General features: G+C 41.6%; 1 protein-coding gene across 1 annotated transcript in view; it reads right to left on the bottom strand.

The window, feature by feature from the left end:
* Window positions 1–1140: 1140 nt before the first annotated feature.
* Window positions 1141–15840, bottom strand: part of AMDHD1 (amidohydrolase domain containing 1) — a 39105-nt gene continuing 24405 nt past the window's right edge. The window contains exons 6-10 of the mRNA XM_008569063.1: window positions 13243–13468; window positions 10705–10829; window positions 3663–3756; window positions 2939–3099; window positions 1141–1855 (exon numbers count right to left, since the gene is read on the bottom strand). Coding sequence (XP_008567285.1) covers window positions 1768–1855; window positions 2939–3099; window positions 3663–3756; window positions 10705–10829; window positions 13243–13468 — 694 coding nt within the window. The 3' untranslated portion in view covers window positions 1141–1767. The remainder of the gene's footprint in view (window positions 1856–2938; window positions 3100–3662; window positions 3757–10704; window positions 10830–13242; window positions 13469–15840) is intronic.

The following is a 15840-nucleotide window of genomic DNA, read 5'->3' as shown; positions in this document are numbered from 1 at the left end:
CCCCCTGACCCACTCAAGACTCCTTTTGTTACCAGACAGCAGTTCCAGTCTTGGTCAAACCTTTTGTGAAAGCAAGTAAAAGAAAAGGAAGAGGGATAGACCTATGGAACATTTAAACAATAGGACTTAATTGAAAGGTGAAAGTACACACAGAAGGGTGCATAGGCATCCCCCATCAGGAAGAAGTGCCCTGTGGATCCTTAAGGGGAGGGTTTATATGTTGTTCTGGGACATGGGTGTTTCTCTGTCTTAAGGGGAGGAATATTTGGCCATGGGGGAAGATCTAGGGTAATTAAGGCCTAATAGGTTGACGTGAAATTGCATCAGCTTCTGGTCACACATCCCTGAGTTTCTGAAGTTTTTGGTCCTGCACAGTGGCCTTTCTGGTCTAGCATCATGGGTGGAAGTTCGTACAGTGGCCGTCTGCACTTTCATTCCTCCTAGTGTGCAGGTGCTGTGGTTTTTGTAATCTGCAAAGTTCCAGGTGTAGCATGCTGATTGGTAGAATGGTTAAACTGTCGTCAGCTCATTATGGGTTCATTAACTGACAAACAAGAAGATTGCTAGTGCCAATCCAGTCTGAATATTCATGAGCAGCCTCCCTGGGGCGTGTTCCTATTCTGTCCTGCCACACTTTGGCAATCACACAGGGACAGAGCTCCAGATACCCCAGTGTGGTGACAACAATGTGCAGTGTTACCTTCATCCTTCCAGTGAGGGGTATCTTGATTTGATTTATATTGAACACAGTAAAGCCTCATTAATTCAGGCTCCATTAACCATAAATTGGTGTAACTCAGATAGTTAATATTTACTTCTCACATCATTTCTTCAAAAATAGGACGAAGTTTGGTAATGTAGTTGTGATTATAAAGATGATTAAAACATTTTAAAAGATTTCAAGTCAACTCACATGGCTTTAGAAACACTCATTTATATGTAAATAATTATCCATTCCTTACAAATATTTTGTAATTTGTTCATTTCCTAAAAAACTGTAATAGACAATGCTGCTGATCTACTTCTAGGCAATAATGGAATGACAATAATAGCAACAGTAAATATTTATTGAGAGCAATAAAATGTTTTTTATACACATGTAATGTGAAGAATCAAAAACTTAAAAACAATTCTAAAAAATTACATTATTGGATTTGGTCAAAATGCATCCAGAACAGGAAGTCCACTAAACCCTGTATTTGTATAAAATTATGAGTCTTGAATTCTGTTGTGAAGCTTTACTGCCAGAATTCATTTGAGGAACATCTAGAAAGACAAATTGTGTGTGGGGCGGGGAGGGGGTAGGAAATACTATTTGCCTATTAAAGGCGGCTATATTTTAGCCTAATTTGGAGCATATCACTTGGATTTCCTTCTATCCCCCAATGTTCACTAAATGTTGTTTAAAAACTGAAACTTGAAATGCAGGAACAAAATGGAAATTTCAAGCCAAGTTTGCTTTTCTCCATAAAGGCATTTTGTGCTACCCCATCACGTTAATCCTCAGAATATTTGTAACCAATATTTGTGAAATTATTTAATGTTTTGAGATTATCACCACAATAGGTCTACCTGTTTGTATGTTCAGGTACACATGTGAAATTAAAAGAAATCAATCCCTTGGATTTGTCAAGTGGATTTACAAGATATTGAAATATATTTAGGTTTAAGTGACATAGTTCTGGTAAACTACTAAGGTGTTTTAACTTTTAATATAACCGTATTGATTTATTTCATACAAAGAGCCTCTCTTTCCTTTCAGATCCATCATTTTTTATAGATAACTTTTCCTTTAACTATAACATATTCAATTAATTCGTGATGGCCTCCAAACTGGTAAATCAAATGCTCCCATCTAGAAAGAAATCAAACATTACTTTAATGCATACAGGTCAAAATTATCACTTCATCAATAAATGCTAAATTTAAAATGCAGTCTCTAGAGCTGGCCCATGGCTCACTTGGGAGAGTGTGGTGCTGAAAACACCAAGGCCATGGGTTCAGATCCCTGTATAGGGATGGCCGGTTCGCTCACTGGAGAGCATGTTCCTGACAACACCAAGTCAAAGGTTAAGATCCTCTTACCGGTCATCTTTTTAAAAAAAAAATTTAAAAATTAAAAAAAATTTTTTTAAATAAAATAAAATGTAGTCTCTAAACATTTCTTTACACGAAGTCAACAATATTTGGGCTTTTTAAAAAACAGTGTTGTACATAACTAACTGGTCTATGATAAAGCAAACATTGCTTAATAACATTATTTAAGTACTCGATCTTAAAATATTTGCTTCATTAAGTGACGCACAGATGGTAACATCAGCATTATTTTCAAAAGAGGATGGTTTCTGACCATGGGGAGGAGAATTTCAGCACTGCCCTACTCTGTTGAACATGAGGACCAAGAGCTGTGAGAGCCTCTCGAAGGCCAAAGAGCCACAGGATTTACAACTTTTAGATTTAGAACAATGAGACCTAAATGGTCTCATTGGAGGCCCAAGTGGCAACAGACGGTGGGTGAGTAATAAGAAACAGGAACGGAAAAACCAAGTTAAGGCTTTTTGGATACAGTGAAATCAGAGAGGAAATAAATCACAACCAGGGTAACAAGCTAGAGTTGGGAGGAATCAGAAGATTGAAAGCTGAGCAGAAAAACAAAAACACATGCCAAAGGGCACAAGTTCAAAGTCCAGGTAAACAGAACAGGAGCCTGGAAATCTATGAAAGAGGTAGGACAGATGAAGAGACCTGAAAGCGTGGTCTCCCCTGTAGTTTAGGACCTGTAGGTAAACTTTCTAGTTAGAAAAAGGTAGAGAGGGGATTGGGTAATTTCTAAGCCTAGACAGAACCTGATACTAATAATTAGCAGAAAACGGATTTAATCCTCATCTACATATTACAGTGGACATAAAATAAAATAGCTAATTGGGAGAACACTCACCTAGATGCATTGATGATAATGAGATCTCCCCGTTTGCCAACTTCCAAAGATCCATGTGTGTGAGATTTCCCCAGCGCATAAGCTGCATTGATGGTGGCAGCGGCCAAGGCCTCAGGCATGGACATTCTCATGTTTACACATGCCAGATGCATGACCATCGGCTAAAGCAGGAAGAAAAAAGCATTTGAAGAAAGTAACACATGGCAACTGCTACTTAGGCCACTTGTCCACACAGCACAACAAGCACAGGTAGTTAAATGTATAGGTGGAATTGGCTAACTTGCTATGGGAAAAATCTTAATTTACACATAAAGGTTCTTGTGTTTTGGAAAAGACCCCTTTATTATTGTTTTTAATATTTATTTACAACTTTTCAAAACCACTTATTGTGTGAGATGAAGCTTATTTCCACCTTTATGTATTAAAACCTCTTTGAGTTTATGCTATTCTCTGAAGAGAGAAAGTGGATTATTATAAAACCATAATGCGCAAGACTGAATCAGAAAATAATGCAAACAGAAACTTCTCTCCTCTCTCTATGCCTAGAGGCATTTATGTGGTGCAGAAAAATCCAAGTATACTACTGTCTACATCTTTTTTTCTTGTTTCACAGGAAAATATTTTTAGATCTTTTATACATTTTTAACAGCGAGTGAAATCTTTTAAAATTATTTATATGCCTGGTAGATACCCTGCTCAGAAATTCACATGAAAAAATAATTACCATTGAAAAGCAATATGCATTAGGGTTGAAATCACTGCCCAGAGCAACTATTACCCCTTCATCCAACATCTTTCTGGCTCGAGGCTGCTTCAGTCTAAGGGGAGGAAGAAAAGATGTCAGTCTCTAGAGTTGGAACTTTTGCAGAATACATGTTCAGAATGGAAGAGAACTTGAGACGTCTAACGCTTTCATGTTCTGGAAGAAGAAACAAAAACTCAAGGGTAAGTGATTAATGGTGGAGTTAGGTAGAACTCCAGGACTCTTGATTTTTACCATTCTGCTTCTGAAACTAGCGGAATATGACCAATTTGTTTAATTTATGATTGTTTATCTCAACAATCTTTATATATTCGGAGATTCTTGCTAAAAAAGAACAATGTAATTTACAAATAGTTTTCGAATTTAATAAACATTTTTGTGATTCCCAAATTAACCAGTTATTGAGGTTAGAATAAAACTATTTTGTGCCAGCCCATGGCTCACTTGGGAGAGTGTGGTGCTGATAACACCAAGGCCACAGGTTCGGATCCCATATAGGGATGGCCGGTTGGCTCACTCGGGAGAGCGTGGTGCTGACAACACCAAGTTAAGATCCCCTTACCGGTCATCTTTAAACAAACAAAAAAAAGAATAAAACTATTTTTACTAATTTCCATTTTGCAGTTTTCTATTCATCTCCCCCCCCCCCTTTTTTTTTAGGTTTAGGTTTCAAACATTTTTTTAGGCTCTTTAAAATCTTGAAGGCCCAAGAATCTAATGTGTAAAATTCCGTTTTTCTTCCTGGAATAGGCATCTCCCTTACCTCCTTGGTGAAATAGTCTTTGTAATTTAGGACATAACTCAAAAGTTATGTCAAAGATAAACAATACCAGATAATTTCCATTTTGCGGTTTTCTATTCATCTCCCCCCCCCCCTTTTTTTTTAGGTTTAGGTTTCAAACATTTTTTTAGGCTCTTTAAAATCTTGAAGGCCCAAGAATCTAATGTGTAAAATTCCGTTTTTCTTCCTGGAATAGGCATCTCCCTTACCTCCTTGGTGAAATAGTCTTTGTAATTTAGGACATAACTCAAAAGTTATGTCAAAGATAAACAATACCAGAAACTAGTTAAAGTGATGAGGACAGATTTAATTCAGCACTAACTATTGCAATAGGGAAAAGGGTCCGGCGTGAACTGAACTGAACTTCACTATGTACAGCAGAAAATGGGCATTTTAAAGGCAGAATAAGGAAGTAGGGAGAGAAAATGAGGTAGGCGGGCTCAAGCAGAGTCAGGGAGGTAGAAATTCCCAAAAAGCAGAAGAGGGGTGGTCAATGTGATCCAGGTTTGTTAACTGGCACTTGTCCGGAGGAGAAACAAACTACTCCTATCTTATGACAGGAGGCAGCGGAGTAAGTTCATGCAGGAAGCCCCAGGCTGGGAATAGGAGCCAGAGGCCTCTTGTTGAATATCTGCCTTTCAAAGAGATGGTTCTCATCTTGTCTTGAGAAGACAGTTTCAGGTGGAAGAAGATTGACATTTCAAAGGGGCAGGCTTATCATTGCAAGCTTTTTAAAGCAACTACTCTAAGAGGGGGTTCAGGGTCCTATCTGCCTATCAACAGGTTTTGGGCTGGAACAAACAGTAAATTCCCCTGGCAGTGTTGAGCTTTCTCAGGCAGGCACTGTAAGGGGTTGGGGGGCCTCCTAGAGATGCAGCTTTGAGCAGTTAGAAACTATGCTAGTGTTTGCCACAGTCTCTCAGTGATGGAGATGGAGATGGGATGGGGAAGGGATGAAACTGTTTGTGCTAACAGTCTGCAGCTTTTATAGCCCAAAGTTGAGGCTTAATCTAGAAGAGGGCTCAGAGGACCCTGTCTAGAGTTTGATCAAGGTGAGAATCTTTGTCAGTTACCTCCTCTGGGAAGGCTTCCCAGCCACCGCTATTGGCCACCACTTCCTCTGGCCTCCATAGCACTCTACTCCTGCATTTAGCCCTGGTAATGCTAGACAGCTATTGTTTCGTGATAACGACCAGACCGATACATTATGGAGCAGCACTGTCTGCTGGTTGTTCCATCCAGAGCGTAACCCTGGCCCCTCCCTTGACATCCCCTTCTACCTCTGGCCATATATCCATTTGATTGGTCAGTGCCCTGGCTAAGCCAGCTGTTAGGTGTTTAGACTACAGCATCTGCTTCTACTGCTGGGAAGCCCAGCAGAGGCTAAGGATCATGGAAAGGACCATTTCTTTTTATTATAATTTATTTTTCCTAGGGCCTAGCCCTGTTTCTGGGTAATTAATATTTTTGCTTGAATGAATGAATGAATAATACTATTATATCCTACAAGTGTACTGAATGTGGCAAAGAATAGAATAAGTTTATAGCTATGCTCCAACTACATGGGTCTCATTCATGTTTTAAATGAAGTCTACCTAAGTGTGGCATTCGAGGGCCTCTGCAAACTGAGCACAACCTTCTTCAGGGTCTGATTTCTTATCACTGCCCTACCCAACACTGCACCCTAAGCACTGGGGTTTTCTCTTTGAACATTTCTGAGTTTGCCATTCTCCTTGCTTAGAATATCCACCTCTCCCTGAAAAGCATTTGTACTACCAGCCCCAGCTCACACCTCACCTATCCGTGTCACCCAGCCAGAAGAGACAGCCCTTTTCAGAACTTCTACAGTTCTTACTGTCTACTCATGTGTCACACTTCATGCACTTAGACTGCAAGTTCCTGAAGGCAGGGCCATGTCTGTCTTACTCACCACTGCATCCCAGCTCCAGTACAGTGCCTGGCATAATAGCTGCTCAGTAAAAGTTTGGTGAAAAAATTCTTCAATTTTTTTATTATTATGCTTTCATTGCATTCATGTTTTATTTCATCCCCAAAATACAGGGACTTCTTTGTAGTTTCAATGGAAGGAGTATAGTATCTTACATACAGTGCTTAATAAAACTTGCTGGGTCATTAATTCAGCCATTTATTCAAAAAGCACCCAAGTAGTGTGTACTGTGTACCAGGCACTAAAACCTTAAAGTCATCCTCTACTGCTCTTTTTCTGTCATGGTCTATATCCAATCCATCAGAAAATCTTGTCGGCTCCACCTTAAGACTATGCTGTAGATTGAGTGTCCCCCCAAACTCGCTGAAGCTTAATTCCCACCGTAACTGTTGAGAGTGGGAAATCCTATTGTAGTAATTGAAAGGTGGGGCCTTGAAGAGATGGTCTCGGCTCCACCTTAAGACTATGCTGTAGATTGAGTGTCCCCCCAAACTCGCTGAAGCTTAATTCCCACCATAACTGTTGAGAGTGGGAAATCCTATTGTAGTAATTGAAAGGTGGGGCCTTGAAGAGATGGTTAGACTGTAGGATCATGCCCTAGTGCATGGATTAATAATGGTGGTCATAGGTGTGGTTCTGAGGGCTTCAAAAGGAGAGCACGTGTGAGCCTCTGTCTCTCTGCTCTGCCATTCTGCCGTGTGAGACCCTGCATCACTGTCACCATCAACAAGGCCTTCACCAGACATGTTTCCTGGACTTTGGGCTTCTCAGCCTTGGAAACTGTAAGCAAGAAATATTGTTTCTTTACAAATTACCCAGTTCCAGATATTTTGTTATAAGCAACAGAAATGGACTAATACAGACTACATCCAGAATCCAGATAATTTTTATTCCCCCTGCTACCACCATAGATGCAAGTCACCATCATCTCTTGCTGGGATATTTGCAAGACCATCCTAACTGGTTACCCTGCTTCCACCCTCACTGCTACAGTTTGAATGTGTCCCCCAAAGTTCATGTGCTGGAAACTTAATCCCCAGTGCAACAGTGTTCAGAGGTGGAACCTTTAAGAGGTGATTAGGTCCTGAGGGCTCTGCCCTCATGAATGGATTAATGCTGTTATCGTGGGAGTGGGTTCGTTAGCACAGGAGTGGGTTCCTGAAAAAAGGATGAGTTTCGCCTCTTTCCTCCCTTCCTCCCTTTCTCTCTTCCTCCTCCCCCTTCTTGCTCTCTTGCCCTTCTGCCTTCTGCCATGAGATGATGCAGCAAGAAGGCCCTCACCAGATGCCAGCACCTTGATATTGGACTTCCAGCCTCTGGGACCATGAGAAATAAATCTCTGTTTTTTTATAAATTACCCAGTCTCAGGTACTCTATTATAGCAGCACAGAACAGACTAAGACAACCCCCCACCCCATACTTATTCTCTATATAGCAGCCAGAGGGAGTTTTTAGAAAAATAAGTCAGATCACGTCATCATGCTGTTAAAAAATGCCGCAATGGCTTCTCATGGGCTTCCAGTCCACGCCATCAACTCAAAGCCATACAAAATCTGCTCCTCCTTCTGATCTCATCTCCTGTGCTTTTCCTTGCTCAGGCCTCTCTGGCCTGATTCTTGCTGTTCCTCAAACACAGCCAGTGTGTTTCAAGCACTGCACATGCCATCCGTCTGTGCAGACACTCCTCTAGACATCCTCACTTCTTCCCCTAGTGTGGCTCACTCCCTCACTTCCTCTAGGTCTCTGCTCAAACACCCCCTCACCAGAAAAAACACAGCACCCTGCACCCAAATGCCGTCTACTCTCTTGATTTACATTGATGGCTTCTTCATAGCACTTAGCACCACCTGACATTTTATACCTTCACTTATTTGTCTGCACACTGTCTCCCTCCATTAGACTGTGAGCTCCATGCGGACAAGGACTTCATTGTTTTATCTGTTGCTGCAGCCCCAGTGCTCAGAACAGCACCTGGCAACCAGTAGGCTGCAATACGCATGTGGATGGGTCGACTACTAAATTATGAGGGGTGCAGAGATGATTCTTGCTCTGAAGCATTCCCAGTCTATGATCGACAATTTGCAGGACCACTTAAAATGTTTCCCAACTATTACAATGTGTGAGAGGAAGGGAGAAGCAGAGATAGAATGAGGAAAGGGTACAGCTTCCAATTTCCCTGCAGGTCATTCTGATGGCCTCCCCTCCCCTTCCAGAACTACTTAGAGGTTAAAAAAAAAAAGAGGCCGTGTAAGTATTAAGGAAACTCCATAAAAACTAAGGTGAATATTTCCTGAATTTAAATATTATATGCAAGTATACATAAAATACATGATTAAAGGAAGCCCTTAGGTGGTGTAAGGCAATGGTTATTCTAGAAATGAGAGCCAAGAGAGAGTTCAGGATACATCAGGGGGCCTTGCAGTTCTGTCCTAATGGACAGATCAGAAAAATGTTGGCCCAGAGAAGCCAGGGAAGAGACTGTGGCTTTTTCTTTGACCACTCTTGTCATCCAAATGGGACACTAAACCTATCTGTGGTGATGGCAGATGACAGCCACCACTGGCATAGGAACAAAGTTCAGACTTTTAATGCTGACCTGCCCTTCAGGACCACAAAGTCTCAGATTTTTGTTCCATGTTAAGAGATTCAAGGCAAGTTAATGGAAGAGTTTTTTGCTTGTTTTTCTGTAAAAACTTATTCCTTGGGTGGTGGAAAATTAACCAAATTAAATATTGCTCGACATTGATAACTATTGAGATTTGTAAGAAAAGTCGGTCATACAGGGAAAAGTTACTGACATTTCCTGACTGTAGTCTACATTGTGTTTATTTAAGAGAAGAGTAATAATAGTAAAAGTGTGTAATATCATACGTGTATATAAAATCATAACAAATTTGGGAAAAGTACTGTAATATTCCTTTCTTCTCCCTTCTAAAAGTTACTCAAAGCCTGGCCTTTTCGGCCTCAGCACAGTTCATGTCTGGGGATGGATAACTGTTGTGTGGGGCTGTTCTGTGTATTGTGGAATGTTTAGCAGCATCCCTGGTCTCTACCCACTAGGTGCCATAGCATCCCCTAGGTGTGACAGCTAGAAATGTCTCCAGACATTGTCAAATGTCCCCTGGGGAACAAAATCACCCTGGGATTGGGAACCACTGTCCTAAAGCTATAACTGCAGAATCCAATCACCCTCCCCAGAAGGCCATGTATCCTGATCACACAGAAAGCACACAGTCCTAAGAGAAAATAAACTGCCTCTTGAATGATGACCTTCCAGACCACAGACTCGGCAGCTGACGTGTAAGTGGTACGAAGAAAAGAGTAGAAGACCTCAGATCCCATATTTGGTAGAATTAGAGCACAGAAAGCACACAGTCCTAAGAGAAAATAAACTGCCTCTTGAATGATGACCTTCCAGACCACAGACTCGGCAGCTGTCGTGTAAGTGGTACGAAGAAAAGAGTAGAAGACCTCAGATCCCATATTTGGTAGAATTAGAGCAACAACAGTTATAAAGATGGACCAAGTTATTCAATTCGTAGCAGGCACCCAGCAAAATCTCTGGGAAGACTTTATAAAGCATGCTTATACAAGGTACTTTGAAAAGTCATGGAAGGATTCCTATTATCTTCTAGTTACATTTTTCCACGTAGTTTTTGAAGTACCCTCGTATGTCTCCTCTTTCCTCCTACCCCCAGGATTTATGAGGAGCCTGGTACACAATTACAGTACCCACTAGCCTCCTCTTAGAAAATGGCTCATTCAGATTCTGAGAACTGCTAAATATCCCTCACATCTTATGCATGTTTTTATTTTTATTTATTTATTCTCTTAAAAAGATGACCGGTAAGGGGATCTTAACCCTTGACTTGGTGTTGTCAGCACCACACTCTCCCAAGTGAGCCACGGGCCGGCCCTTATGCATATTTTTAAAAGTATAGAGCCTACTTCACTATTTTCTACTTATAAAAGTCATGCATATGGATTTTTTTAACTGAAAAATTCCCAAATCTGGGAAAAAAAGAAAAAGAAGGCTCAGCCTTCCTTAATAACCCCACCACTCAAAGGCAATTTAGTTCTAAGCTCCTTCCTCGGGGTAGCTCATTTATGTACATCAGTCCAGAGTTGGCATCTTCATGAGCTAAGTTTCCTTCATCTGCACTTTTAAGAGATTTGCAAGGGTCATGAAGTAATGTTTAGGCACCTCGGCAGTCTGTGTCTTCACAGCTTGCCCTTACAGCCCTTGTGTTGGGGGCGGGGAGAAAGGACCTTACCTCAGCATGTAGGCCGTGGTGGGCAGAAGGACAGCAGAGCACCTGGCCATGGCCATGGCAGCAATGCCTTTGTCACTCACTTCCTCCAGGTGGCTGATTGCCTGGGCTCCCAGTTCTGCCCCAAGCTAAGCAGAATGGACAGACAGGGAAAGATTTGACCAACGGCACAAAAAATCAATAAAGTAACATCAAATGGTTTTTCCTACCAAAAGAAACAGCTCTCTTTCATTAAGATTTCTTGTCAACTGCCTCTTATAAGCACAAGCCACCAAATGGGTAATTTTATGAATCTTATGGATCAGAACACAACTTTGAGTAATATGGGTCATAAAACCTCATTATATTATATCCTAACCAAAATGCAATCAAGAAAGATATTTTGGAATGTCATTGTACTCAGTGAAAACAGATCAGATAAGAGAATAAACTTTAAACATGTGGAATCATATGTATAATTTGAGAATATCAGCTTGAAGTTGATATTTTTCCAGATGAAAAGTTCGAGCTAGTTTGTTAGAAGAAAACGAAGAAAAGGACTGCCGTGATCACAGAAGCACTGCGTTAAAGCGGATCTCTTCTCAGCCTAGTCTCATCATCTTCTTTGTCCCTAACTGGACGAACTTTCAGACACACGCACACCAAGTGCCCCAGGCTGAAAGGTGACATGATAGGCATTCCAAGGAAAGGAAAGCAGACTGATATTTGGTGACACTCTATGGCCCATGGAGGTTGCAATGCCCAAAACCAGGGCAGGGAAGAGCCAATCCCTTCATCAGCAGCTCGCTCATGTCCAAGAGTATTTTGGATCGGGGCTCTGGAGAGTCTGGGGCTCCACAGCATAGATTATGTTCCCAGAGCGAGTTTCTTCCTGACCTTGGGATCACCCTCACTGTTCCAAACTTGATTTGCTCATTCTCTTGATTTAATCCACCAGTTTCTCTCTACTACCAAAAGTATCTTGTTGACCACCCACTTTACATTCATTCAACAAACATTCAACAAATACTACAGGCCATCTGTCCTCCAGGCATTGTGCTAACCTCTACGGGTAGGGCTATGCAAGGCGGGGGCGCAATCCTCAGTGTGTTTCTAGCCCAGTAGAGGAGGCGACTGTAACCCAGTGGGGTCAAGTGCAGGGAGAGGCCATAACCCACTGTTGGAGAGGTTTGGTAAGGAGTCCCAGATAGCTAAGACGAAATATGGAAGGGAACTAGAATTAGCCAGAAAAAGGGGAGATCAGATTAGAGAAAGAGCATCACAAAGGGATGGGGTGTTGACAATATTTTACTGTGGCTGTTTCATGGTAGAGAGGCTGGAGGAGAGGAACAAGGGTGGGGGGAGATGGCGTGATAAGCAAGGGCTGGATCCTGGTAAGCCATGGATGGAGTCTGGACTCTTTCCTAAGAGGAATGCTAAGCCTTTAAGTGGTTTTAAGCAATGGAGGGGAAGGATATGATGCACTGAGGGAACGGATTAAAGGAAGGGATTGAAGTGGAGGCAAGACTGGAGGCAAGAAGAACAGCTGTTGCAGGAGTCCAGGTGAGAGCTGACGGTGGTTGAACCAGGCAGTGAGGTGAGAGAAGTGGAAGAGGACGTGGTGGTTGGTCAAAATGTGGTAGGTGAGGGGGAGAGGGGAGTCAAAACGATGTTCAAGTTCTTGACTTAGGCAACAGACAGGTGAGGTGGATGATGTCATTCACTGGGGCAGGAAACACAGGACAAAATTTAGAAGTGACATTAAGAGATCAAGCTGTTTTTTTCACTTTCTTTTTTTTTTTTTGGTGACTGGCTGGTACGAGTATCTAAACCCTTCACCTTGGTGTTACAAGGCTGTGCACTAACCAACTGAGCTAACCAGCCAGCCCTCAAGTTGGACATGTTGTGGGTGAGATGCACATGGGGTATCGGCATCTGTATGTATGCCCCAAGGGCAGTTGTTTATTTAGCTCCAGGGCTTTGAGGACAGACTTCTAGACTCACGACTGCAGAGACTTTGTCTTATTCACTGCTGAATTTTCAACACCTGGAACAGTGCCTGGTACATAACAGACACTCAAACATTTGTTGAAAGGATGAATAAATGAATCTGGGCAAGAAATACAGATTTGAAAATCATCCCATGGCTAGTAATGATGTGTTCCACCAAAACTGGTCTGGACGCTGCCACAGAAAGATCCTAGAAGCTACATGTGAAATTAATGTACTATGTTAGTGTGTGTGAAATTCATACACTATGCTAATGTGGCTTTGTGTGCCAACTAAAATATTTTGTGGATTTAGTAAATGAAACCACAGACAGACATCTTTTTCTACTAATATTACCAGCAGATGATAACAAAAGCAAATGGTCAGCAAAAATGTAAGTTTCTAATAGTGGTCAGGGTTTCCAAGACTCAACCAGACCAATGTGCTCACTGTGAAAGCAGATTTCCCCTTTTCAGAAGGCTACGCCTAACTATGAACAAACTAGTTAAGTTTTCCATAGCATGCGTGGCCAAGAATGAGCGTTGACCAAGGAAAAGCCAAAGTCAGCCCTACCTCAGCAGCCTTCATTGGGTGGAGTTCATCCCCATGGAAGTTAATCCGTAACCCCATCTCTTTTCCACTTTGAAGAATCCTTCTGGTGGAATCGAGATCAAAGACGCCCTCCTCACAGAACACATCTATATTGTCCACGTGGATCTCCCCGTGTCTGCAAAGCGCCTTCAGCTTTGGGAGGTGGTTACTGATGATGTCGTCAGCAGCTTCAGTAGCAGTTTTTCCTCTGAGGCAAGAAAATGAGATTACCATGGGCAAGTACTTTTTAAAAAATGGAGAAAGTTATTTGGTACTTGGAAAACCTGAGAAAAAGTACAGGTAAATGACCTGAAGCCTCAGAAAGGTAGAGAAAGAACTGAAGATATAACTCAGGACTTCTAACAACTGGGCCACGCCTACGCAGCAGGGGTATTGACATCTCTTCTGTATGCTCCGGTCCCATACACAGAGGCACAAATGGCTCATCCGTGCTCACACACCTGTGTAGCCTTTGGGGATGCCAGCAAGGCCACCTGCCTGAAAAGCTGAATCCTCTTGTCAAGGACACTCAGAGACAGCATCCTGGATGCTTCTCTGACAACCTATCTGTGGTCCCCTTACCTGGGCCCCAGTATCGCCCTGCCTTTTGCTTCCTCCACAATGTTTCCTGAAGCATTGGCCTTAGGCTTCTATCTCACCATCTGGGGACACAGGGGTAGCAGACTGTGAGAGGCCCTGAATCCTAAAATTCTGGGGTAGTTGTATATTAGAGAGGGCTGGGCTTCTAAAGTCAGATGGACATGGAGCTCTACCCCTTGCTGGCTACATAACTTCGGAGACATTATTTAGCTGTTATTTGAGCCTCAGGTTGTATCTATGGGGATCAAGATGCAGAGGCTCATTGGCAGACAGAGAAACTTTCTGCAAAACTTCAGCCTGTATTTGGCACAAAGAAGACTATCGCTCAGTAAAACCATTGAGGGGGTGGGTAGGGGTCAACTATGAGGAGACAGGCACTCACATAAATTATTTATAATTCTCAAGACAATCATAAAGAACAGGGTGTTATTTAGCTCTATTTTACAGATGAATAATTCATGTTCAACAAAGTTAAGTCACGCCCTCAGAATCACTCAGCTGGAAGTAGCTAAACTGGATTCAAACCCAGTTCTGGCATCAGTCCAAAGTCTAAGGCTTTTTCTGCCAGGCCAAGTTGCTTTCCCTACTGAAAAAAAAGCAGACTATCAAACACTTCATATGCTGTTTGAAAAAAGTCTACTGTTTTCTATAGACAGGATGTCTCAAAAGTCTCAGTGCAGTTTTAAGCTTTCATAATTCCAGAAATATAAATACTAAAAACTTAAAAAAGATCATTGGAGATATTTATGTTTCTTTTCTACATAATTAGCTTTGTAAATTTTGAATCATAAATTTTAATGTTATTTTTTCCAGTTCCTCTGATTTAAGATGGTAAATAAAATTTAACATTAAAAATTTATATTTCTGTACAACATGGTGACTATATTTAATAACAATGTATTGTATCGTTGAAAATTGCTGAGAGAATAGATGTTAAGCATTCTCACCACAAAAAGTGACGTGTGTGAGGTAATGCGTATGTTAATTAGCTCAATGTAGACATTTCACAAGGAATATGTATTTCAAAACAACATGTTATACACTATAAGCATATATAATTTTTATTTGTCTATTAAATAGATAAACTTGTATCTCGAAGTTCACAAAAATAAATATACGTAAAATAAATTTAAATGATTAAATTTTCAAATAATGTTTGTAAGTCTGTAGTATTTACATATCTGAGTTCTCAAAGCTTAAGACTGCACTAAGACTTTGGAGACATCCTGTACATGTTCAAGTCCTAGATTTACTTTGGATCTTTCAGTTCTGAAACTATGGGCCTTCCTATCTAAAAATTCCAGGAGCAAGGGCCAGCCCGTAGCTCACTTGGGAGAGTGCAGTGCTGATAACACCAAGGCCATGTGTTCAGATCTCTATATTGGGATGGCCGGTTGGCTCACTTGGGAGAGTGTGGTGCTGACAACACCAAGTCAAGGGTTAAGATCCCCTTAACGGTCACCTTTATTTTATTTATTTATTTATTTTTTCCTTTTTGTCTTTTTTCGTGACCGGCAACGGATCACAACCCTCAGTGTCGCGCCCGTACCGGACCAGGACCGGCAACGGGATCGCAACCCTCGGTGTTGCTCCCGCACCTTGCTCAGCCAGTGAGCGGCAGGTCTGTATGTGGGATCCGAACCCTCAGTGGGAGCGCCACCGCACTTCCCAAGTGGCACACTGCTACAGTGCGCCACCGGGTCAGCCCCTAACGGTCACCTTTAAAAAAAAATTAAATAAATAAAAATAAAAATTCCAGGAGCAAAAGGAACTCTGAACAGATAAGATGCAGGTGCAGAAGGGGACAGAATCCTCTACAGTAAAGCCATGTAGGAGAAATTTTCTGGATTAAAAAGGAAGGCTAAAAAACACAACAATAATACAAAAATGTTTTCTGTTAAGTAAACTAAGAGATGAACGAAAACAAAACCTTTCTGAGTCACCCAGACTACAAGGTTTGATCTATCTCCTACCAAGTGT

The sequence above is a fragment of the Galeopterus variegatus genome, unplaced genomic scaffold, assembly GCF_000696425.1.
Source record: "Galeopterus variegatus unplaced genomic scaffold, G_variegatus-3.0.2 Scaffold461, whole genome shotgun sequence".
NCBI classification, from domain to species: Eukaryota; Metazoa; Chordata; class Mammalia; order Dermoptera; family Cynocephalidae; genus Galeopterus; species Galeopterus variegatus.
The sequence above is the reverse complement of the archived record's forward strand: the minus strand, read 5'-3'. Positions and strand labels throughout refer to the sequence as shown.